The sequence below is a fragment of the Mesocricetus auratus genome, unplaced genomic scaffold, assembly GCF_017639785.1.
Source record: "Mesocricetus auratus isolate SY011 unplaced genomic scaffold, BCM_Maur_2.0 Super-Scaffold_100007, whole genome shotgun sequence".
Taxonomy (NCBI): Eukaryota; Metazoa; Chordata; class Mammalia; order Rodentia; family Cricetidae; genus Mesocricetus; species Mesocricetus auratus.
This window is the reverse complement of record NW_024429191.1, coordinates 39,040,274-39,064,428: the sequence shown is the minus strand read 5'-3', so window position 1 is coordinate 39,064,428 and position 24,155 is coordinate 39,040,274. Positions and strand designations below refer to the sequence as shown.

Genomic DNA, 24,155 nt, shown 5'->3' with positions numbered 1-24,155 from the left:
AGGTTAAGAGCACTGACTGCCCTTCCAAAGGTCCTGAGTTCAATTCCCAGCAACCACATGGTGGCTCACAACCATCTATAATGAGACCTAGTGCCCTCTTCGGGCCTGCAGACATACATGCAGGCAGAATACTGTATGTTAAATAAATAAATAAATCTTTTAAAAAAAGAATAAACACACAAGGCAAAGTCTGCAATTTCATTTTTTTTTTCCTCCTGTTCCCTCTCCAACAAAACACGGAAGCTGAAACATAGAGAAAGAAATCTGGCCCCTGTGATTTGAAAAACAAATGAACCTACCAATTACTTCTACTCAGACCATCTGAAACTTCCCCATTTCTTGAGAACCACATTCTGGGCGTCTTCCTGGATTGCCAGCATGGGGTGCACTGCCCCACTGCGCACAGCAGGGCCCATATTATGCACTAATGACTTTAAAATTCAGTTTTAAAAGGCCAAACCAATATTCATTAATTTGTGTGTGTGTGTGTGTGTGCGCGCGCGCGCGCTCGAGTTTTCCTCACCCCCGAGTTGGAAACTGAACCCAGGGCCTTGGGCTTACCCTTGAGCAAAAGCACAGCCCCTAAATGTTTTGAAAGCTAGTTTGTAAAGCTAGGTAGGGCTCAGACCACGGTCGGGCCGCGCACATGCGCGGTCCTAGGTCCCACTGTCACCAGCCTCCCTCCCAGGACCTGTCCGTACCTTCCACTTCTCTCAAAGGGGAGAAGCCGACCCTGGGTGGGCAAACCTAACCGGCGGGAAGTGGAGCCAGGAGAACTCAGCACCCTGAGGAAATTCCTCCACTTCCGTTTCCTCTCATATAGAGGTTGAGGCACCGGCTGGCTAATTTTCTCCGAACCTTGTGAAATGTTAGTTTTGACGTCACCCCTGCAGAATGGCTTCTCTCGGCGGCCAGAACCATTTGCGCTCCTCCGCGGGGCGACAAGCGGCGCCGAGGGGCACGCGTGGCCGTGGGGCTCATTCATGCCCTTGGCGCAGTGGAGTGCGACGCTGCACCGAGTGGCTCGGCACATCCTGTTCCTCTGCCCGGGGACGCGGCGCCGTTCGCTCCGGTCGAGCGCTGGAGTTCCCTTCCCTCCGTCGGCCTGCAGATGGTTCGGTCCGGCTGGGTCACGCGCTGGGCTCGGTGCAGGGCCTGCGAACCGGGCGGCCACTCGGAGAGGGCCAGCTCCGTAGCGAACGTTCCGCGGGCTCCGACAGCCCCTAGCGGTTTCCGGCCCGGCGTCCAGGAGACAGCGAGCGCCAGAGTTGGGTTGGTGTTGGGCGATGGGGCCGAATGGAAGGCGGGGATGGTAAACATTGGGAAGAGGGAGGTGACGGGTTCCACCTCCCGGTCAGGGTCATTGCTTTACTTCTGAGCACCTCCGGCGACGGTGTCCTACCTGTATACGTCCGTTTTCTAGTAGTCCGGCCGGCATAGGACGCCCCTGGGGCGGGTCTGCCTGTCTTGCTCAGCCATCCCAGGGCAGGGCGGGCAGGACACCTCACTTCTCTCTATTCTAGCTGGATAACTCCCTGGAAAGAATATTTAACCCTGGGATTAGCCAGTGGATCGCAGTCGAGGAGGTCACAAGCAGCCCTAGGCGTTAGAGAGCTAGGAGGACCTGCTGAGAGTATGGGCTGGCTGCAGCTCTTGGGGGCCCGGCACCACCCATTGTGCCCAGCAGAGAGAAGTCACAGCACTGAAAGGTCACAGCCAGTGTAGTGCTGGAGATGCAGGGCTATTACAATTGTCATTAAACTGTGGAGAGGTCATGGCACGTGACACTTGTTTGCTCTGCAAGTGTCAAGTGACTGTCGCCCTCGAAAGGAAACCCTGCTGAAGTTGGCAGTAGAAGCCGAATGGGGAGTGGTTCTGAGCTGTCCCCTGCTGAATTCCTTGCCCTCTCTGTTCCAGCGAGGGTGGCAGCTAGGAGCAATGTCACAGCTGCTGAAGGCTTCAGTGGAGGGCCTAGTAACCCTTTGCCTTCAAGGCACTCTTAGTGGCCTGGTACTGTGGGAAGACAAGAACTAGAGATGAGGAGGTGAACCCAGGGCACAGCAGGGAAGCACGGTGTGGGTATTGTTTGCCGGGCCTGTGACTTAGACGGTGTGGGCCAGCAGCATACATGCACAGCCTGCCTCAAAGAATGTAAATGTGATGGAGAAGAGACTGTCTGCAGCTGCGAATAGTACCTGGGAAGGAGGGCGGTTAGGCACACTCCCAGAAGCTTGCTCGGTAGAAATGGGATAGACATGGGCATTGCAGAGCTACTCAAGAACTCACTGCTTCCTGACCAGGATTCAGGTGCCACGTACAAAACAACCCGAGAAGCTACGAAGACTTTTGCTCTCAGAATCAGGTCTGATTTCTTTCTTTCTTTTCCTAGAAAACATCTGGTCTTTGAATTCATGTGCAGTTGCTGAGCCTGACTCATCTGGCGGGATTTGTGGGTGCTCTGGTCTAGACAGGATGGTGGAATTGTGATCTGTTGAGCATAAGGTTCGTATTGATGCTCGTACATGGGCGGTACTTGGCTAAGGGCTGCCATCATGTACATGCTGTGCCAGGAGCAGGCTTATTTCTCTTCCTTGTATGCCCATCCAAAGATGATGTGGCCCCTTTCCCGGGATACATCCTTGAGTCCTGACTCCTTCTCAGCCTCTTTATCCTGTCTTTGGTTGTTTCATTCCTCTCCTGCTGTGGACTCTTCTGTTTGTAAGACAGTGTTTCGTGTGTCATGTAGCCCAGGCTGGCCTGGAACATTCCATGTAGCTGAAGCTGGCTGATTTACCTGCTGGCACCTTCTGGTGCATGCATCCCAGATATGTGTCACTGTGACCACACTGTACTAGGCCCTATGAACCCTCTCTCTGCCCCTAGATTCATAGACTCTGCTTTGATTGTTGATGTGTCTAAACTTCTTAAATACCTCCAATTTGTCTGGTTACAATGGTCATCTCTATGAGCAAGTTATTTGGTGCCTTCCATGTGTTGGGAACTGCAATGGACTGAAGGGACTGAGTTAACTAGACACAGTCCCCACTGAGAGGGTTAGCATTTGTAAATGGAAAACACAAGCAGTGTAGGGCCCAAAGCCTAGGACAAGACAAGTGGGAGAGTGGGCGTTGGTAGGAGGGGCGTGTCAGTCCAGGTGGACTAGTTTATAAGACAGGAACATGGAGGCCAAGTGCTTAGGAAGAATGAGCCAGACAGGTCTGCACTATGTTCGGGACCTTCCCTCCGGCTCCTTCGTCTTAACACTACAGTCAGAATTTCCATGGGCCAGGTGTCGTCTCCCCAGTTCTCTGTCTCCCACCTCACCAATTGTTTATACCAGCTGCTGCTAATTCTGGTCTAACCTAAGAGGACTGGTACTGTGGTGGCCTGTCAGCTTGGGGACTTGACCGCAGAGACACTAGAGAAGTACTGACTCAAAGGAAGCAGCTAGAGACAAGCAAAGCCAGCTGGCTGTCACCAGCCACTCATGTAGGTTCCCAGGCATGCCATCTGACTGGCCACATCTCCTCGGTTGTATTGGTACCTGACCTTCCAGGAGATGAGTACCCAGGGAGAAAGGGTCCCCAAGAGAGAAGACAGTGTGGGTTCCGGTCAGTGTCTTCTTGTCTCTATATGTTTAGAGACTTTTAAACAGTTGCACATTGCCTTGAGCAGGACTCTCCTATGGAGCTTTTTCTTTTCTTTTGATGGACATGTCCTGGAACCCTGTGTGGATGCTCTGCTCTGAACCTGGCTGGTGAGGCTGTGGACCTGAGCTTAGCCATGGTTGATTTAAATCTGGAGTTGTCACATGTGACTATGGATATGATGGGTGTGGAGAATACAGGGTCGCTCTGACCTGCCATTCCAGACCTTTCTGCAGCCAGCCAGTGTGGTCTGCAGTGTCCACGGGTCAGGTATGCTGCTTGTGGCTGTCCCTGCCTCTGCTGTCAGAACCCCAAGGACAGTCTGATCTTTAACACCTTTTCTCGCTTGCTGTAAATCAGGGAACAAATGCCCTGCAGCTGCCCCCATGCCTCCTGGCCTCCACCCCTCTCCAGAGGCTCCAGGCTCTGCTGATTTGGGATCATTCTGTCAGGTGGAGATGGGGACTTCCCCAACACCACAACCCTTTCAGGTTCACCCCGTCCCTTCCCTGAGCACCAGTACCCACTCTTTCCTCCTCTGAAATCACATGACTGCCAGTGAGTGACCTTCACAAGGCTCTGTGGGTGATCAGTTTTGGGTGGTTTTTTGGGGGTTTTGTCTGAGAGGGAGTCTTATTCTAGCTAGCCTAGAACTTGCTTGTAGACTACACTGGCCTCTGCTTCTGGGGCATGCTGGGAGTGCAGGTATGCCACCATGCCTGACTATTCCTTCTTTTTTAAAATTGTGATAAAACAGGTGTGACATAACATGTAACACTACAGGCATGTGGAAGTTCAGTGGCGCTGGGCACGCCATTCAGCTCAGCTCTGTCATTGTCCCAGCTGAAACTACCTGCATTAAACTCGGACCTCCTCACTGGGGTCTAGTCCATCTCCCCCAGTTGAGTGGGCACCTGCAGTCTGCTTTTGCACATTGGCTTTCCAGGATGAAGATCAGAGCTTGTCTTCATCAGAACTCTGCAAGTCTTGCCATTTTTATTCATTCATTCATTATTTATTTATTTATTTTGGTTTTTCGGGACAGGGTTTCTCTATGGCTTTGGAGCCTGTCCTGGAACTAGCTCTTGTAGACCAGGCTGGTCTCAAACTCACAGAGATCTGCCTGCCTCTGCCTCCCGAGTGCTGGAATTAAAGACGTGCAACACCACTGCCCATATCTTGCCATTTTTAAAATAAATCAGGCGCTGTCTGTGGCCAAAGAGTTCATGAGATCAGTGTTTGCGCATCTCTGGTCCCGCCCATCTGCTTGGTCTGCACACTCTGGGACCTGTGTAGCCAACCCCTCCTCTGGTCCTACCTCCTGTCAGTTCCCTGTATGTGCTGTGTTCCAAGTCTCCCCATGCAGAAATGAGATATGTTTATCCCTGTGGGTGAGCCCCCACCCCAAGCATCCCAGCACTCAGAGCTTGCCTCTCAGGTGGGAGATGATGAAGGACCCTCCTTGGTGCCTATCCGGTCCCTTAGTGTCATGTAGTGCCCACAAGTGTGTTTGCTTCCTGGACCTGTTGCAGTTCCATCCAGAACTTTCTGTGTAGCTGTGTATTCATATTTCTCTTCCTTTGTCCATCCGTTCCCCTTGTGTCCCTCCTGCCTTGGTGTAACAACTGTCAGCAGTGCCAGCAGGTGGGACATCCCCAAAGCCTGACAGGACTACCCTTGTAGCCCCAGTATGCCAGAGTCCTTGGCATGATCTCATAGCATGGACAGGGGCAGGCCCACAGATAGTGTCTCCACCCTCCAGGTCTCTGGCATTCCCAAGCACCATGAACGCCATTGTCGCTCTCTGCCACTTCTGCGAGCTGCATGGCCCCCGCACTCTCTTCTGCACGGAAGTTCTTCATGCTCCCCTGCCCCAGGGTGCCGGAAGTGGGGACAGTCCTGGCCAGGTGGAGCAGGCTGAGGAAGAGGAGGGTGGCATCCAGATGAGCAGCCGGGTCCGTGCCCATAGCCCAGCCGAGGGTGCCAGCACTGAGTCCAGCAGCCCTGGGCCCAAGAAATCGGACATGTGTGAGGCAAGTGTCTCTGGGACCCTGAGATGGTTTTATCTTTCTGTGGGAGGTGGGAGCATGGGAGACCCCCAGGGCCCTGAGAGCATTTTCCTCAGCGTTCCAGCAGGAGCCTTTTTAAGTGACTCAGTATCTGGGTGATCCTCCTCATGGGTCCTGGTACCTCTTGGTTGGAGTGAAGCAGAAGTCCCACACCGCCACTACTGGGGAGGATCTGGGTTGACTGGGTTGGATCTGGGTTGACTGGGTTGGGTGGGGGTTCCAGATGCTGCCAGAGTGGACAGGAATCAAGTGTCATTGTCATTTGGTTCTATCATGTGGGAAAGTCCTTTGTTGTGGGAAGCTAAGGGACAGGGACAGGGTAGAGGAACGGGCCTGGGGAGGGGTGAGAGGGAAGGAAGAGTCTTTTTTTTTTTTTTTTTGGTTTTTTTCGAGACAGGGCTTCTCTGTAGCTTTGGAGGCTGTCCTGGAACTCACTTTGTAGACCAGGCTGGCCTCGAACTCACAGAGATCCGCCTGCCTCTGCCTCCTGAGTGCTGGGATTAAAGGCGTGTGCCACCAACGCCCGGCGGGAAGGAAGAGTCTTAAAGGGGCAGGTTGTACAGGTCCTGGAGGATCTCCTGGGGAGGGTCTTGCCTCAGTGCCTACCTGGCATAGTCCCAGGTTGGGACCCCTGCAGAATACACAGCCTTGGCTTGCAGCAGCTCCCGTGGGTGGCTCTGTGTTCACCCACCTGTTCCACCTCCGCGCCCAGCAGGAAGTCACAGTGGTGGGTTCTTGGGTTGCTACACTGGCACTGAAGTCTCTGGCTGATGGAGTTGAAACCTCTCTCACCTGTGGCCAAGATCTCTGCTTGCAGTTTATTCTGATCCAGGAGAGGCCTGCTTGGGGACCGATAGCATCACTTAGGAGAGTAACATGCTGTGTACCCTGAGTCTAGCTGGGGCTTCCTCCTGAGATGCCCTTCTAGGGCCACTCGTAGAATTGGGCGAGATAACCAATAGGAAACTCATCGTACCTTCTAGTAAGCCTCAGTGAGTCACAGCTGTTACTGCTAGCTGTCAGTAAAACTTTTGACAGGCCTTGGGTCCTGGCTTTCTTAAAGTCTAAGATAAGTATACACTGAAAAGCTAGTTATTGCTGTGCATGAAAGAAGTTGGACATGACAACACATGCCTGTAGTCCCAGCGTTTCGGAGGCTGGGGTAGGAGGTTCATAAGCTCCAGGCTAGCCTGTGCTACATTGCAAGACTGTCTTGAAAGGATTTGGGGGCAGAGAGGCCTTGGCAAGAGGGCCCAGTGTTTAAAGGCACTTGCTGCTAACTGACTAGTGGGCTGGGTTTGATCTCCAGAACTCACGCTGTGGAAGAAGAGAGTCAACTCCCGTGAGTGGGGAGGGTTGAGGGAAGGAGAACTCTAAAGATGACTGGAAAGCCATAGAGAAACATCACTTTTCTTTAGAAACTAGATGGGCAGTGGTGGCGCACACCTTTAGCCCCACCACTCGGGAGACAGAGGCAGGAGGATCTCTGTGAGTTTGAAGCCAGCCTGGTCTACAGAGCGAGTTCCAGGACAGCCAGGGCAACACAGATTCCCTGTTTAGAAAAAAAAAAGGGTTATGTTTTCTACATTTAGGGTTGTTGTCTGCTTCCAGCTAACAGGGTTCTTGTCCTTTTGTGCAGGGCTGCCGATCGCTTGCTGTAGGGCACCCAGGCTATATCAGTCATGATAAAGAGACCTCTATTAAGTACGTCAGTCACCAGCACCCCAACCACCCCCAGCTCTTCAGCATTGTCCGCCAGGCCTGTGTCCGGAGCCTGAGCTGTGAGGTAAGGCTGACACCAGGCTGTCTGTAGGAAACACACGTGAATATAAGTTTATTCTGTTTATAGACGGCAGGGGGCTTGCTTGTCTGTGCAGTGTGAGCATGGCTGTAGTTGGCAGAGCTTAAGATAAGTTCTTGCAGACTCTGGCTGTCTAAATAGCTGTTAGCTTTTCACTTTGAATAACAGACTGCTATTTTTGTCCATTGTCAATGAGCATGTTTCTAAGATAGAACAGTCCTGTGCTGTGTTTTGCTGTACCAAGTATCACCTTTATATAGTATCCGCCACTACCCACCATGTTGGAACTCTTAGAACCTTCTGAAGAATGAATGAGGCTGGAGAGATGGCTCAGCAGTTAAGCACTGGCTGCTCTTCCAGAGGACCCGAGGTCATTCCCAGCACACACATGTTGGCTTGCAACCATCTATAACTCAGTCCCAGGAGATCCAGCACCTTCTGACCTCCATGGGCGCCGTGGGCACTGCGTGCATGTGTCGCATAGGCATACATGCCAGCAAACACTCATAAACAGGAAATAAAAATAAAGGTTTAAAAACAGCAAAAGGATGGTTTGTGCCTGAACTTCTGTGTGGAACATGAGTCTTAACTTTTAGGTTTGGTCTATCACACGGCACATGGCACAGCTTCTGAGCTTCACGCCCCATATGCACCCCTGGGGCACATATCACTCGTTCTTACTGTCACTTTATACCTCTTTTTTTTTTAATGATTTCTTTATTTTTATTTCATGTGCATTCATGTTTTGCCTGCATGTATATCTGTGTGAAGTTTTTGGGTCCCCCTGAAACTGGAATTATAGGCAGTTATGAACTGCCATGTGGGTGCTGGGAATTGAACCCCGGTCCTCTGGAAGAACAGTCAGTGCTCTTAACCGCTGAGCCATCTCTCCAGCCCCTTTACACCTCTTTATATTCCTTGATAAGATGCTTAGCAGCAGCCAGATGTCATATACACAATAGCTACATGTTCAGCAACTTTGTCAGGAGGGAAAGACCACAGGGCTCTGAAATAGTGTGCTGGGGCTGGAGGTGGCTCAGCATTTAAGGTCATGTACTGCTGTTACAGAGGACCTGAGTTCAGTTCCTAGTACCCACATTGGGTGGCTCACACAACCTCCTGTGACTGCACTTCCAGGGGATTCAACACCTTTGGCCCCTTCAGGTACCTGTAGTCATGTGCATTTAACCTCACCACCACCACCACCACCACCTCCATGTAATGTAAGAGTCTGCTGTTTTCCTCTGCAGGCCTAGCAGTAGCCCATCGCATCTGCTAGCACGCACTCTCTACTCTTTCCAGAAGACCAAGTTGGAACATTTGGGTGCAGCTTAGTGATAGGACATTGGCCCACTGTGTCCAGGCTCCAAGTAACCTAGCACCACCAAAAAACAGGAAAAGGGACCCAAGTTAGGAGATAGAACTTTGCCTAAAGTTATTGTTGCTTCCTCCAAGGTGTGCCCTGGCCGCGAAGGCCCTATCTTTTTTGGTGATGAACAACATGGCTTTGTGTTCAGCCACACCTTCTTTATCAAAGATAGCCTGGCCAGAGGCTTCCAACGCTGGTATAGCATCATTGCCATCATGATGGATCGAATCTACCTCATCAACTCCTGGCCCTTCCTACTGGGGAAGATTCGTGGGATCATCAATGAACTCCAGGGCAAGGCCCTCAAGGTGATGCTTGAAGAGGGTCACTGGCTCTGTTGGCATGGATGTTGAGGTCTTGGCCCAGTGGCATGATGCAGAATAGGTGTCCCTTCTAACCAGCCTATAGTTCTCCTGATTTTACCTTACCCACTGTTCTGGCACTCCTTCAGCCTGGTGTCTTTTAACTGCTATTCAGCCTCTGGCTCATTGCCTAGTGTCTTTGCTTCCTGTATTCTTCAGGACCCAAACTATCTACGAGTCTTGTCTAGAGCCCTACCTAGAATATCCATCCCTCTGCAACTGCAAAAGGACATGCAGTAGGCATGGGCATGCTTTGGTCATAGACCCTTGGATTCAGTGGCCCATTTCTTGTCCATGTTCTGTCTATAGGCAGTAGAGGAGGAGGCTGCTCATCACTCATCTTCATAGATGGGGCAGCTGTACTGTGTTAGAATGTAGCTGGAGGGCATAGGAGGCTGATGAAAGTAGGTGGTAATGTGTGCATCACCTACAGTGGTCTGTAGAATGAACTGTCATTGGGAGGCTAAGAGGATTTGGAGAATGGTGAATACCCAGTGGGTGCCCAAGGGGCCAAGTAGTATAGGAGAGGGGACGAGAGGAGCTACACTGACTGTTGGTCAGCAGAGCCAGGCTGTGAGGTATTGCCAGGCTGTTGGCATGTCAAGAGAGCAGAATGGAGAATCTGCGGAAACTGGGTGGCAGTCACTAAAAAGTTAGGTCCTAGCCAACACTGAAGAGGCGCACTTCTCTGCCTTCTGTGTCCAGGTGTTTGAGGCAGAGCAGTTTGGATGTCCACAGCGTGCCCAGAGGATGAACACAGCCTTCACACCCTTCCTGCACCAGAGGAACGGCAATGCTGCCCGCTCTCTGACCTCCTTGACCAGTGACGATAACTTGTGGGCGTGTCTGCACACTTCCTTTGCCTGGTAATGAATCCTGGATCTTGGCACCGAGCCATTAGAGTAACTGTCTGTTATTGGGGCTGGCCGGCAGGCACCTGTGAGTTGGCTCTCACTCCGAAGCCTGTTCTCATGTCTGTCTCCCGGCTGGATGAAAACACATTTATATAGAACTCAACTTTGTATCGACAGAAAGAACATTTCTATATGGTGACCACCACATCTCTCTAAAGGTGGCAGCAGGTTTCTGGCTCAGGTCTGGCAATTTGGGCTGGTGGGGAGCAGTCAGCTAGCTGGTGTGTGGAGTGAAGCCTCAGGACCTGAGCTTAGCGGGGATGTACTCTGCCCCTTCTAGCATTTTCTGCTGCATGTGTACCACACTGGCCAGCTGATGGGCATCAGGCTGGTTTGTTCCTTAGCTGTGGTGAGTGGTGCAGCGTAAACAGGATATTTAAGGTCTCTGATGTGATGGCTTTATAGGCCCTCAGGTAATTGTCTAGGAGTGGCATGATGGGGAACTTTCCCACTGATTTCCAAGGTGGCTACACTAGTTCATACTAGTTAACACTAGTTAACATCAGTGGGGCATGGGTTCTGTTTCCTTCATCCCTGACAGCATTTGTTGTTGTTCTTGGTTTTCTTTCTCTCTCTCTCTCTCTCTCTCTCTTTTTTTTTTTTTTTTAATGAGGGGGTTGGTTTTGGAACAGGTTTCTCTGTGGCTTTGGAGGCTGTCCTGGAACTAGCTCTTATAGACCAGGCTGGTCTCGAACTCACAGAGATCCTTCTGCCTCTGCCTCCGGAGTTCTGGGATTAAAGGTGCTGCCACCACCACCTGGCTGTTTTGTTTGGTTTTGTTTTCTGTTTTGTTGTTGTTGTTGTTAGATTTATTTTATTTGTAGGAGTGTTTTGTCTTCATGTATGTATGTGTACTACATGTATGCATGGCATCTGTGTAGTTTAAATAAAAAAAGAAGGGACCAGGTGGTGATGGCACATGCCTTTAATCTCAGCACTCAAAAGGTAGAGGCAGGCGGCAGGCAGATCTCTGTGGGTTCCAGGACAGCCAGAACTGTTTCACAGGGAAACCCTGTCTTGGGGTAGGGGTGGGGGCAGTGGGGGGGGGTGATTGAGTTGGGTCGTGTAGAACTGCAGTTAGAAATGATCGTGAGCCACCACATGGATGCTGGGAACTGAATGTGGGTCTCCTGTAAGCTGTTAACTGCTGAGCCCCTCTTCAGCCCCTGTCCTTGGCCTTCTTGGTGATAGCAATGGTGACTTTATGAAATGGAATCTCAAAGCAGTTTTAATTGTCATTTCCCTGACAGCTAAGAATATTGGATACTTCTTCACAGACTTATTGGCCATTTGTAATTCTTCATTTGAGCATTGTCTGGAAGGTTTTTGACTGTGTCTTTCCATCTATAATGTAGCCGTAAGGACATTTCCTCACCCAGTAGAACTAAAGAGCTATCTGGTGTGCTACTTATGTTTCTTTTGTCTCCAAGGTGACTTCTGAATTGGGATTAAAACCAATAATTCCTCCAAACCTCCCCCAGCCCATTTTTCTCATCCTCTTTAATGGAGGACCAGACTCATGTCTTGGACACTGTTTCCTTGGTGGTGGTGGTGGTGGTGGTGGTGGTGGTGGTGGTGGTGGTGGTGGTGGTGGTGGTGGTGGTGAGGTCCTCCAGTATATTTGTGTAGATCATTTTCTGTAACCTGGAGGCTAAACAAAGGGCTTGGTGAGCCTCGGGTTCAGTTTTCCCAATGGCAGGGGTACCTCATTGCTGGCATGTGTCTTTCTCCAGGCTCCTGAAGGCATGTGGTAGCCGGCTCACAGAAAAGCTGTTGGAGGGTGCACCCACAGAGGACACCTTGGTTCAGATGGAGAAACTTGCTGGTAAGACTCTTTATCTCTGCTGGCCATCTGTGGTAGCAGCAGGGCCCCTGGCTTGTGGCTGCCACAATGAGTGGAGTTGGTACATGGGCATCTGGATATGAACAAGTCTGAAGGGCATTTGTGACAACCAGTTCCATGCTCTTGGTGATTTTGTTAGGATTCTGTCTCACATCCCTTGATATGGTGCCTTGGTGGCTTATTTCCAAGTGGGTTTGGGATCCTGGGAGTTCCCTGCAGGCAGCTCCACTGGGGAGTCTCCAGGCAACTCCTCTTGCCAGAGTTTCCTCTAGATAGCTCAGCTGGTCTCCTCCCCAGCAATTGTTTTTTGCCTCTATAACCTTGGAAAGAAGCCTTGTGAATCTTGTTAGTTTCAGGAACTTCCTGAGACTTGTATCTCTTGAGCTTCTCTTCTCCTTCTTAGAGGGAATGTTTCAGTTCAGAAGAAGTCACTGAACAACATCATCCCTATAGCCATGCTTAGAATCTCTACACCTTAGGTTTAGAATCCTGTGTGACTGACTTCCTAGGGTGGTCCCAGTGTATGCTTGCAACCCTCAATTCTGACTCAGCTTCCTTAGAAATTATTTAAATTCTGGAGTTCATAGTCCCGTCTCATCCTCCCTCCTTCCCTCCCTTACGGCTGAGAGGTGGGAAAGCAATGATCACTTATGGCATATGGTACACAGTTTGTTACTGACGATGCTGCCACTCCTCCGTTGTAAGTAGATGGAGCTCTTTCCAGGTTGTCACTAGTTGAGCACTTGGTGTGTACATGCTTGTGCTCTGACAAGTACTCAGGAGAGAGGTCTCAAGAACAAGGCACACTCAGAGAAGACAGACCTTGGAGCTGCTTTCCTATCCCTGTGGATCAGTCAGTACTAAACCATTTTGGTATGACTCACAAAGATGGAGGCTCGTAGGCCTTCAGTCATGTCCTGGTGGGATGTGCGTGCGTGCTGGGAAGAGTGAGATGTGCGGGCGGACAGGAATTGCAGACGCATTTAGACTGAACTGAGCAGTGGAGGATCTGAGTGTGGGCACAGGCTTGCTTTCTTGCTTTTGAGTCAGGTAGCGCTGCTTCCCACCCTGGCTCTGTACTTACGGGCATCCTGCTCTCTGGGTCTCATTTGGCATGCAACAGAGATGTTATTGTGAAGGTCCACCATGGGGACTAATGGAAGTAAAATGTTTATGTCTTGTCTGGGTGTGGGGAGACGGGTGACGTAGGGTACAAGGACTGGCCCCTGGCAGAGCAAACCTGATAAACACATGCTATCTGATCTGCATTGTCAAGCCTTCCAGCCGTGGAGAGTAGCCAGCATCTTGCAGGAAGAGCCTCTAAGACGTCTCTTCTGCCCAAGCCTTCCTCCCTCTGCCCGCAGATGTTCAGGCAGTCACATAGTCACCCAGCCTCTCTAGGATACAACAGGAATGGTGGTATAACCGTAGGTGCCTGGAGGCAGAAATGGCCACAGAACTGGGCTGTAGCATCTAAGGGGAAGCACACTCCATGCCTCTTTGCCTGTCCTGTAGACTTAGAGGAAGAATCAGAAAGTTGGGACAATTCTGAGACCGAAGAGGAAGAGAAAACTGCCACTGTGCCCGAGGGTGCGGAAGGGCGGGAGCTGACCAGTTGCCCAGCAGAGTCGTCCTTTCTCTCAGCCTGTGGGAGCTGGCAGCCCCCAAAGCTTTCCGTCTTCAAGTCCCTTCGACACATGAGACAGGTAAGCAAGGTGGGGGGGTGGGGCTGTTGTGTAATGTTTTACTCTTTTGGCTGTTTAGTCTTTTGACTTTTGGGGGAGCCTGCCGCTCAGCTCCCAAATAAATCACACATGGAAACTTATCATGAATGCCTGGCTTTAGCTTGGCTTGTTTTCTTGCCAGCTTTTCTTAGTGTAAATTATCCCAATCTAGCTTTGGCCTCTGGGCTTTTTTATCTTTCTCTATTCCAGTATTCCTTTTCTTTCCTTTTTATTCTGTGTCTGGCTGGGTGACTGGGTGGCTGGGTGGCTGGTCCCTGAAGTCCTTCTTTTCTCTCGTTCTCAGATTTGTCTCCATATTTATTCTCTCTATCTGGCATCCCTCCATATTTCTTTCTCCTGCCTGGCTGTTGGCCATTCAGCTCTTTATTAGACCATCAGATGTTCTAGACAGGCACAGTAACACAGCTTCACAGAGCTAAACAAATGTAACATAAGCACCTTAAAATAAAGTCCCCAAGGGGGTGGGGAGTGGGAGGGGGACAGGTGTAGTCCTAACTGAGAAGAGCTCAGGCCACTGCAGTATTCTTGCTCTCTGGGGTAGAGCTTCTTCCACACCCACAGGCAGGGGTGACGTAGGGACTTCTCAGTGGGTGGACGGCTGAGGGTGCAGCGGATAGCAGGCCATCTTAACTCCAGGACAGAACGGGCAGCTGGTGTGTTTGTGTACAATCACACGCATATGTTCGTGTATGCGCATGTGTGTAGAGGCCAGAGTGTCATTCTCCTGGGTGCTGTTGACATTGTGTTTTGAGACAGTGTCCCTAACTGGCCTGGCCTGATACTTACCATGCACAGTAATGGATTGGCTTGTGTGCTCCAGGGATCTGCTTCCTGTGCCTTCCCAGCTGTAGGATGACAAGTGTGCCACTATGCTTTGCTTGCCTTCTTGACTTCTGGGGTGCAAATCAAGTCCTCATGCTTTGCACTGAAGCTAAGCTGTCTCCAGCCCGGCATCTGTTGTCTGTTAGGGTTCCTGTGGTCCTATAATCTGTCAGTCGAGAACCTTCTCAAGATTTGTATGCAGGCTAGACTTTAAAGTAATGGTCATTCCTAAAATAAATTGAGCATAACCTACATGCCAGCCTTGATTGTTCTAGAGTGTTTAGACAATGGAATAGTATTGATCATGAGAAAGCAACATGAATTGAGATGTTCATACATACACCAGAGGTGAAAGTCATTTGGTGGGATTAGACGTGGCTTGTTGGGTCAGAGGAGAGGAGAGGATTGCTCCAGGTGAAGACAGATTGTTTCCTTTTCATACTGTTTTTTTTTTTATCTTTTTGAGACAGGGTCTCATGTGTCCTAGGTTGGCTTTGAAGTCACTATAGCTGAGAATGGCCTTGCTTCTGTGCCTGCTTACCATGTGCTGGGATCATAGGCATGTGTAACCATACCAGGTTTACTTTTTGTACTATATTTCTCTTTATTTTTAATTTAGAACTTTGAAGTTTTATTTACTATTACTATTGTGTGTAGGGGTATACACATGGTGTACATGTGGAGGTCAGAGGCCAATTTTGTAGTCATGCCTCCTTCCTACTCTGTGGGTTCTGTCTGGACGTGACTCTCAGGAGCCAGGCTTACATGGCAAGCGCCTCTCTCTACCCACTGAACCATCTCCCTCCCTCTTTATTTTTTCTCAATGAGTATTAATTTTACCAGCCAAGAATTACTTCCATTTTTGGAGCATGGAGAGGCTAGTTAGGTGATCCACTGCATAAAGGCTCCTGCTGACAACCCTAAAGTCCTGAGTTCAATCCCCAGGCAAATGGATTGAGTCCTGGGGTTTCTGCTTGGGGACATTTGTTCCCCAGTGCTGAGCTGGGTTGGCTTCACTACCAAGGTTACAATAGCAGGGACTGTGATTTCTGATGCAGGTAGGAGTCCTTGGCAGCACTGGGTAGTGTAGCCTCTGTTTTTGTCTATCCTGTTTTGTTTCAAGGTCATGTTTGGCCTCAAGAAACAACAGGCAGCCGGGCGGTGGTGGTGCATGCCTTTAATCCCAGCACTCGGGAGGCAGAGGCAGGCAGATCTCTGTGAGTTCGAGGCCAGGCTGGACCGACAGCCTCGAAAACAATACAGAGAAACCCTGTCTCGTAAAAACCAAAAAAAAAAAAAAAAAAAAAAAGAAACAACAGGCTACCTCCTGTTAGTGCTGCAGGAGTTACAAACAGGAAGGAAGGAGAGAGGCTGTTTCAGATTAAAGAATAAAGATACCACAAACAGAATGGTAGGCCTGATGTGGTGATGGCCTCAGCATCTGAAGAACTGTAACTAATGAAGGCTGTTGTTACCGGGCATTGGTGGCACACACATTTAATCCCAGCACTTGGGAGGCAGAGGCAGGTGGATCTCAGTGAGTTTGAGACCAGCCTGGTCTACAAAGTGAGTTCCAGGACTATTACACAGAGAAACCCTGTCAGGAAAGAAAAAAAAAAAAGAGGAGGAGGAGGAGGCGGCTGTGGCTGTGATCAGGCAGCTGGCTTGGGTGAGTGCCAGGATGTGGGTGCATCCTGATGGTGGAGGCAGAGCCCTCATTCTTCCTGAGGCAGGTATTGTGAGGCGGATGTTCACTTCCAAACACTCCAGCAAGATGGTGTGTCTACAGGGGGTGATGGTTGCAAAAAGCCATGACCATTTGCTTCTTATCTCTCAAAGTAGAGTTGGAAGAGGGATATTAAGAATGCAATACGTTTGGAATCTGGGGACTTCTCCTGTCCCCTGTCGGCCTTGGACAGGCCACCAGTATCCCTAGGAAGAGACGTAACTTTCCCTTTGCAGACTGTGACCTTCTTTACTGTAAGGAGATCCTAGTTTCTGAGCTCATGGGACCAGATTGGCTCCTATAACATGCATGAAGAGCTGTGTGTTGTATTTCAGGTCTTGGGGGCCTCTTCTTTTCGTATGTTGGCCTGGCATGTCCTCATGGGAAATCAGGTGATCTGGAAAAGCAGAGACGTGAACCTCGTCCATTCTGCATTTGAAGTCCTCCGGGTGAGAACCTTTCCCTGTGTGCTAATGTTTGCCTTGGGGAGGACTATTAGGGTACCAGTGTGAACCATTAGGGGTACCAGTGCGGAGCCTCCAAAGTCCGTTTCCTTTGCTTGGTGAAAATGGCGGGCATTAGCCCTCCTGTGGAAGGAACCTGTGTTGTCACTGTTGACAGCTACACTGTTTTCTCCTTCCTCAATCTGAAATCCTTCTGAGAAGTCATCTGAACAAGTACCAGCACTTGCTGATGCTGCCCGGCTGTTCTCAGGCTGGGGTGGTGGTGTAGGAGCAACTCGTACATGTCTGCTGGCCGCCAAAGCCTACAAGTGCCTTTCTGTGCAGCGAGCATCTAAGCAGGCAGGGATGTGGGAAGAGGCAGAGCATGGCCGCAGTGGGGCCTCTCAGTGGGAGACCACAGGTGGGCTGAGAGAGCAGGGGCACACTAAGGAGGGAGGCTGTGGACCAGATGCAGAGGATGCTCTTGTGGTGGACTCTGAGCCACCCTGTCCTCCACAGACCATGCTGCCTGTAGGCTGTGTCCGAATCATCCCTTACAGCCACCAGTATGAGGAGGCCTATCGCTGCAACTTCCTAGGGCTCAGCCCTCCTGTGCCTATCCCTGCTCATGTGCTGGCCTCGGGTAAGTGCCCTCTTTGAGACATGTAATGCTGTCAAAGGCACCTAGATGCAAGTCACAGAATTTAGGGCAAGGCAGTACTCTGCAGCCCCAGATAGGACCTATTGGGGGTGTCCCGAGCCCCTGGAGCAGTACCTTCTGTTCGCATTAGGACTGGTCTGCAGAGGTGTTTGCCTGTGAGATTCCTATACCAACACTTGTGTGTCTGTGTGGCCACTGACTCTTCAGGTCGTTTCCATCTGCAGGATAGAATAATAGTGGAGTCATTCACAGAGGGTCGCTTAGAATGAATTTGTGTAAGTGATTTATGATTATTGTAATAAGAGTGATTTCCAGTTTAGTTGAGGCAAAAACTAACCTTTAACGAATAAACTGCAAAAGGTATAAGCACCAAACTTCACTCAGGGGAGGCCTGTGCCTGACACTGTATACTGGGGGCGGCGGGTGCTTGTGATGGGGTCAAGGAACACATCGCAAGATAGTGTGCATTTTGCTGCTCCAGAGTTCGCAGTTGTTGTGGAGGTTCACACGGCTACACGCTCAAACCTCCATCCAGCAGGATGTGAGGACGACCCGTCCCTCAGCAAGTATGAGTTTGTGGTGACCAGTGGGAGCCCTGTGGCCGCAGACAGAGGTGGGTGCTGCTGTTGGTGTCACCGTTCACCAGGGCAAGGAGGGGCACCAAGACCTCTTCCTCACCCGGTGTTTATACCCGCAGTTGGGCCCACCATCCTCAATAAGATTGAAGCAGCCCTGACCAACCAGAACCTGTCTGTGGATGTAGTGGACCAGTGCCTCATCTGTCTCAAGGAGGAGTGGATGAAGTAAGCCCCAGGCTTGCGTGACAAGCTTCCCCAGCTTCAGGGGCGGGGTCTCACGTGGAAAAGCAGACAGTGTTGGTTAAAAAGAGGGCAGGCTGTGGCCCCTAGGAGCCTGCGAGAGTGGAGTTAAGAGTGGGCTCAGACACCAGCTTGGTGGCCTTGGGAAGCAACCCTGGGTCTTGGGAGGTGGTAGTAGCTTTTGAGATTCGATGCTGAGCATGTGAAAGAGGCTCTGACCAGAGTGTTTCCTTTCCTTAACTCACTTCTGGTTTTGGAGGAGCGGAGGATGCCAGGCATCAGACCTAGGCACACCCGCAGTAGGCACAGCCGCACAGCTGTTCCTACTGCTTTATAAAGAAAGTTGTTTGTTTCCTTGAGTTTTAGTAATATTCTATCAAATTAAATAAGCTAGTTGAACTTTTTTCTGGTTTCAAATAATGCAGTGAAGCCTGGGAGCAGTTCTTTCTTCATAAATTTCTCTCTTCTTTTTTTTTAATTTGTTTTATGCATATGGGTATTTTGCCTGCATGCACCATGTGTATGCCTGGTACTGTTAATCCACTGGAGCTAGAGTTATAGGCAGTTGTGAGCTGCCATGTGGGTGCTGGGAATTGAACCCTGATCCTCTAGAGGAACAGCCAGTGCTCTTAACTACTGAGCCATCTCTCCAGCCCCTCTCTCTCTTTTTTGAGGATATTTCCTCTCGTCTTACCCAAGCAGGCCTTAAACTTCCTGGATTCAAGGACCCTCCTGCTTCGGCCTCCTGAGTAGCTGACACTGCAATACACCTCCCTCTTTTTGCCATTGTAATAGACTGGCCTTCCTTGGGCTGAGGCCCTAAGCATAGCACGCTGCAGTCCTGTGCCCTCCCTGTGTGTGGAGGAACTCCAGCAGGGCCTGCAGAGCTTGGGCTGTGGTCTAAGTGCTTGTGTTTCTGTTTTCTGTAGCAAAGTGAAAGTCCTCTTTAAGTTCACCAAGGTGGACAGTCGCCCCAAGGAGGACACACAGAAGCTCCTGAGTGTCCTAGGCGCATCAGAGGAAGACAACGTCAAGCTACTTAAGTTCTGGATGACCGGCCTGAGCAAGACCTACAAATCACACCTCATGTCCACAGTCCGCAGCCCCACTGCATCAGAGTCACGTAACTGACACTGAGAACGCCTGGAAGGCCGTGTGTCCCAGATCTGTGGAGAGACTGCCACTGGGTTTGTGACTGCTGAAGGGAAGCCCTGTTTGAGGAGTGAAGTCTTCTAGGCCAGGCTTTGTCCTCTCTATGAGGCTCTGTATCATCCCGTAGCTATTGAAATGCGGGGAGACAGGAACAGTGGTCCCTCTGCATCATGCTGCCCCGCAAGGGACTGTCCAGACAGGCTTTGTTGCCTCTTGAGGACAAAGCCTCAGAACTGACTGGAGTCATAGCAGCCTGAGTCGTGAGGTCTTAAACCTTCCCACTATGGAAGCCAATAGCACCCTGGGTCTTTTGTGTTTGCTGGGTTGTTGAATTCTCAGGTCATGTACCTAGCGATGGCCTGTGGTCAGCTTGCCAGCTTGTGGATACATGGAAAGAAACCATGGCTCTTTTTTTTTTTTTTTTTGAGTCAGGGTCTTATTCTGTAGCCTGGCTTAGAAGTCACTGTGTGACCTCTGCTAGTTTCAGACTTGTAGCAGTGCTAGGATTGCAGGAGGGAGCCACCGTGACTCTGTTGCTTTCCTCAATGTTACTGCTGCAGTGTTCACCAGTGATTGCAGAATGTGACGGTCAGATCGTCTCCCATCACTGCAGTTTGGAATGGTTTCCTGACAGCTTTCCCAGTTTGTTTTTATAATATTTTCAGTGTTTGTTTATATTTAACAGGAAGACTAAGCTTATGTGTCTTGGTCTATGTATAATTGCAAGAACATTGAAACATATAAATCTGTATTTTTTTAAACTACTGACTACATGTTTTTATGTTTGATGCTACTAATTACCTCTGTTCCATCAATGAGATGCAACTGTATGTACCATGTGCCACTGGGTACCAGTGGGGCTGAGGAAGGCATCGTAGGGCAGATAAAGATGGATTCACACATTGAGCAATAGTATCTTTCATGGCTTGTGTTGTGGATGCGGTCCATTGTTGACTGGGCTGAGCATGTAATCCCACCACTTGGGGAACTGAGACGAGAGGATTGCTACAAGTCTGAGGCCCACACAGGCCACACAGTAAGTTCTAAGCCAGGCCAGGCTACAGAGTAAGACCCATTCATCCAGCATTGCCCTACCTCAGAAAGTAGCCCCTCCCCCACAGAAAGTCAGAGGAAGGCCGCAGAAGCACCTGTAGGAGAGTGTAGTCTTAGAACAGCTCACGATGCTGGCCTGGGTAGGCCTGGAGAGATGAAGGAAAGTGATGTCTGTTATCTTTGGGTATGAGGTCTGGTCTTTCCAGCATAGAACATTCCCTGAAGTGCTTGCTGTCTTATTTTCGAACAAAGCTATTTTTAATTGTCTGCCGGGTCAACTAGGAGCACAAAGAGCATGTTCATGAAGCTGAGCAAGTTTTACAGAAGTCAAAATTTGAAGGTTCCTAGTTTAAGTGTTTTATTTTTAGTAGACAGAATATGCCGTCTGAGTGTTGTGGTCACTTCTTGAGAGAAGAGGAGATGTCAGGTATTAGGTCTCAAACTGGGTACAAATGGCTGAGGTTCCTATTTAATATATCAAGGCAGATGCTGGCCACTGTGTTCTCCCAGCATCCTTCAGTCCCTACCTGGTACAGGGTCCTCCTGGCTGCCTACCCCACCCTACCTCTGCAGCCCCCAGGATTCACTGCTCTTCCCTAGCTACTCTTCCCTATATAATTCAGCCATTTGGGCCATGCCAGTCCTTTTGCCCTCTTGAACTCTGCCCCTGCTTCACCTCTTCCCCTCCCCCACCTCACATGGCCTGGTTCAGCTGGCCAGTCGTGTTCACGCTGGATTCTCCCAGGTGTTTCTGTTCTCCTTATATCTATAACAAAAGCCTCAACCCCTAAGAGAAGCCATGACCTTTTTTTTTTTCCTTCATTCAACTTTTTCTGGAGAATGAACGGGGCAGGTAGGTACGTAGAAGACAGGGTTGGCAGCTCACTTTGCTTCTGCATTTCAGATGAGAGACAGTCCTTACTCTATTTCCTTATTCCTATGTAACCTAGTATTTCCTATTGGTTAGTAAATTCGTTCAAGGCCTAGTCTGTTTTATTTTAGAAAATCCTTTTATTTTCTCCTTATTCTCTTTTGAGCATCCAATCCCCTGGGACTGGAGTTACTGACAGCTGCCATGTGGGTGCTGGGAATTGATCCCAGGTCCTTTGGAAGAACAGCCAGTGCTCCTAACTGCTGAGCCATCCCTCTAACCCCAAACAGCAGACTATTTTAAGACAGGATGTTAGAAGGGAGGCAGAATGGGATGCTTTACCGGAAAAGCTCCTTAAGACAGGATGTTTACAGGGAAGGTGAAATAACAGGTGGTATGGTGCTGAGCCATCCCACCCTGCCGGGAAGCTCTCTAAGCAGTAAACACTTCCATGGCTTCAGGTAGCCCCTGTCTTCCCAAGCACCCGCTGCAGGGACTGCTGTGAGACTCAAATGCTGAGCTGCCTAGGAGCAGCCAAGCTGCTTGGGAAGGACTTCTCTGTCCTGCAGGCTGTGTAGTGCGCTCCAGGTTCCAGTCTTTGTGAGCTGTCACCCGCGCTGGCCTGGTCTTGCTGATGCAGCTGTCTTCGAGTCATTTCTGCTCCTAAAAGCGACCCAGTAAAACTCATTGGTTCACCAGGTTGACCTTGGACGGTATCCATACTTTGGCCTATTGTCAGTTCCCTATTCGGGGTGAGCAAATGTTTATATCTCCCCAAGAATCGTGTCACACGAGTATCCCCCCAAAGCCCATGTTGCAGCATAGCGCCGCTTAGGAGGACCTGAAACCCTAGGGACTCCTAGTGGAAGGCCATTAGGTAGTGACATCATGGCCTTGGGGTTATGGGATAAGGTCACCTCCTTGCTTTTGCACCCTGGCTGTTAGGTGGGTATTTGCTCAGATACCTGCTGCCACAATAGTGTGCTCCCTTGACACAGGTCCAGCTAATTTGTTGATGGACTGGAGCCTCCAAAATTATGGGCAAATTAAGACTGTAAGCTGTCATCTTAGGTGTGAAGAGCTCTAACCACTGGCAAACATGGCTCTGGCAGGTGTAAGGATTCAGGCATTATGCTGGCACAATGCACTCAGGCAGTACTCTGGTCAGCCCAGGGTTCCATGATCGCACAGTCTGCGCGCAGGTACGAAGGACCCATTAAAAGAAAGATCCCGCCCACTTGGCTCTTTCCCCGCTGTTCCTCTCTTTTCCAGTTCTCGTTGCCCGTGCATCTCTCTTTTCCTGCTCTCTCTTTTCCGCTGTTCCCCTGGGGCAGACAGGACTTTTCCTGTCTCTCTCTTCTCTCTGTGTGTCCGTGTCTCTTTACCTCTTTTCTCTTTCCTTCCCCTGGCCTTTCCCCTTCCTAATAAAACTTGTCACTTAAGCTCTGTCTACCTGGCATATTGTCCCTCCGCCTCAGTCACCCTTGCCTGCCATGGAATCTCACAAGGGTCCCCTCGTGCTTTATCATAACATTGTTGAGTTTTAATCATAACAGCAGGCCTTACCCCTTCTCCCCCAGTCCCTCTGCCTTGCTATAAATCATTAGATTACATCCCTAAAGCTGCCACCAAGGTCTAGTCCCTTATTTGGCCACTTCCTCCTCCTGAGGCTGACTACCAAGGTCCAACTATCAGAGTATTGAAGTCCAGCAATCAAAAGTCCCCTTTGGTTCACCTAACTGACATGCCCAATTAAAATTAAACACCTCATCCTTGTAAGCGTTTCGGGATGGGTCGGGACAGGATGGAACAGGAGTGGGTCAGGTATTCTGGCACTTGGAAGTCACAGAATACTGAGTGTTACACAGCTCAGGTAGAAAGGTATCCTGGAGCTTAGGAGCCAAGGACCACCACAGGTTGCAGTAAGCTTGTCAGCTTACAGCCTTGCCTCAGAGAAAGTCTTCTCCAGTGTATCAGCTCCGCTCCGGCAGGACAGGGTCTTCCAGCTGGGGATGTTCACCTAGTGTAGCAGTTTTGCTAGGCAGGAGGTTTCACGGGCAAAGATGCTACAGTTCAGCTCTGCTCCTGGAGAGCAGAGAGCGGGAGCTGGAGCAGAGTGTAACAACTCCCCTCTGCCAAGGAAGGTTTCCCGGGCAAGTGTTAGAGCGCTGCTCTATCTGCTCTGCTCTGCTCTGCTCTGCCCAGCCCAGGGTCGCCTCCGCTTGCTCTGCTCTGCTCTGCTCAGGGTCGCCTCTGTTCTGTCGACGCCGCAAAAGAAGATCTTCACCTGAAGCTCATCCAAAGGGGTTTATTGGAAGGCAGCTGGACCAGCCAAGCTGAACATACACAGGGTTTATATAGGGATTCTTGGGGTTGGGGAAGTTTTTCCAGAGTAGGGATTGGTCCGATTTCAGTGCTGAGCTCAGATTGGCTAGAGCTCTGCTCCGGGATTGGTTACTTTTTTACACAGGATTAGGGTCTGGTTTCAGGGCCAAAGTGTGTTTCTTTCTCTGGTCCGTTTTAGCCTTTTGGCTCCAATTTTAGAGCCAGGGTGCATTTCTTTCACTGACTCTGATTCCAGGGACAAAGTGTGTTCCTTTGGCACTGGTTTCAGGGTCAGGGTACATTTCTTTGGTTGTGGTTGCAGGGCCAAAGTGTGTTTCTTTGGCTCTGCTCAGGGTGTGTTTCTTTGACTGGCCCCTTTCCCCTCAATCCTAACAGGGGATTTCTCTTTATAAACCACCATTTGCCTATGTGCCACATCTGTTTTCTATCCAGAAACAGTCCTTTGTCCTCCTCTTCTGGGACAAATACTGTAGGGAAAAGGGACCAGTCAAAGAAACACACCCTGAGCCGGGC

The 24,155-nt window shown here is 50.2% G+C and overlaps 1 protein-coding gene across 4 annotated transcripts; it reads left to right on the top strand.

Annotated features, from left to right (window-relative positions):
- Nucleotides 1–1,111: 1,111 nt before the first annotated feature.
- Flcn (folliculin) lies at nt 1,112–20,278 on the top strand. 4 transcript variants are annotated; one of them, XM_040748757.1, is made up of 13 exons: nt 1,138–1,272; nt 2,390–2,502; nt 5,410–5,680; nt 7,356–7,502; nt 8,973–9,194; nt 9,954–10,114; nt 11,896–11,987; nt 13,521–13,711; nt 16,634–16,747; nt 17,243–17,384; nt 17,884–18,015; nt 18,100–18,205; nt 19,150–20,278. In XM_040748757.1, the coding sequence occupies exons 3-13, from the start codon at nt 5,432–5,434 to the stop codon at nt 19,349–19,351; spliced, it is 1,758 nt and encodes a 585-aa protein (XP_040604691.1). In that variant the 5' UTR covers nt 1,138–1,272; nt 2,390–2,502; nt 5,410–5,431; the 3' UTR covers nt 19,352–20,278. The 4 variants fall into 4 exon arrangements, with proteins under 4 accessions (XP_040604690.1, XP_040604689.1, XP_040604691.1 ...); XM_040748758.1 differs by lacking the exon at nt 1,138–1,272 and adding an exon at nt 1,294–1,312; XM_040748756.1 differs by lacking the exon at nt 2,390–2,502 and having other exon boundaries at nt 1,112–1,272; nt 17,261–17,384.
- Nucleotides 20,279–24,155: the final 3,877 nt, after the last annotated feature.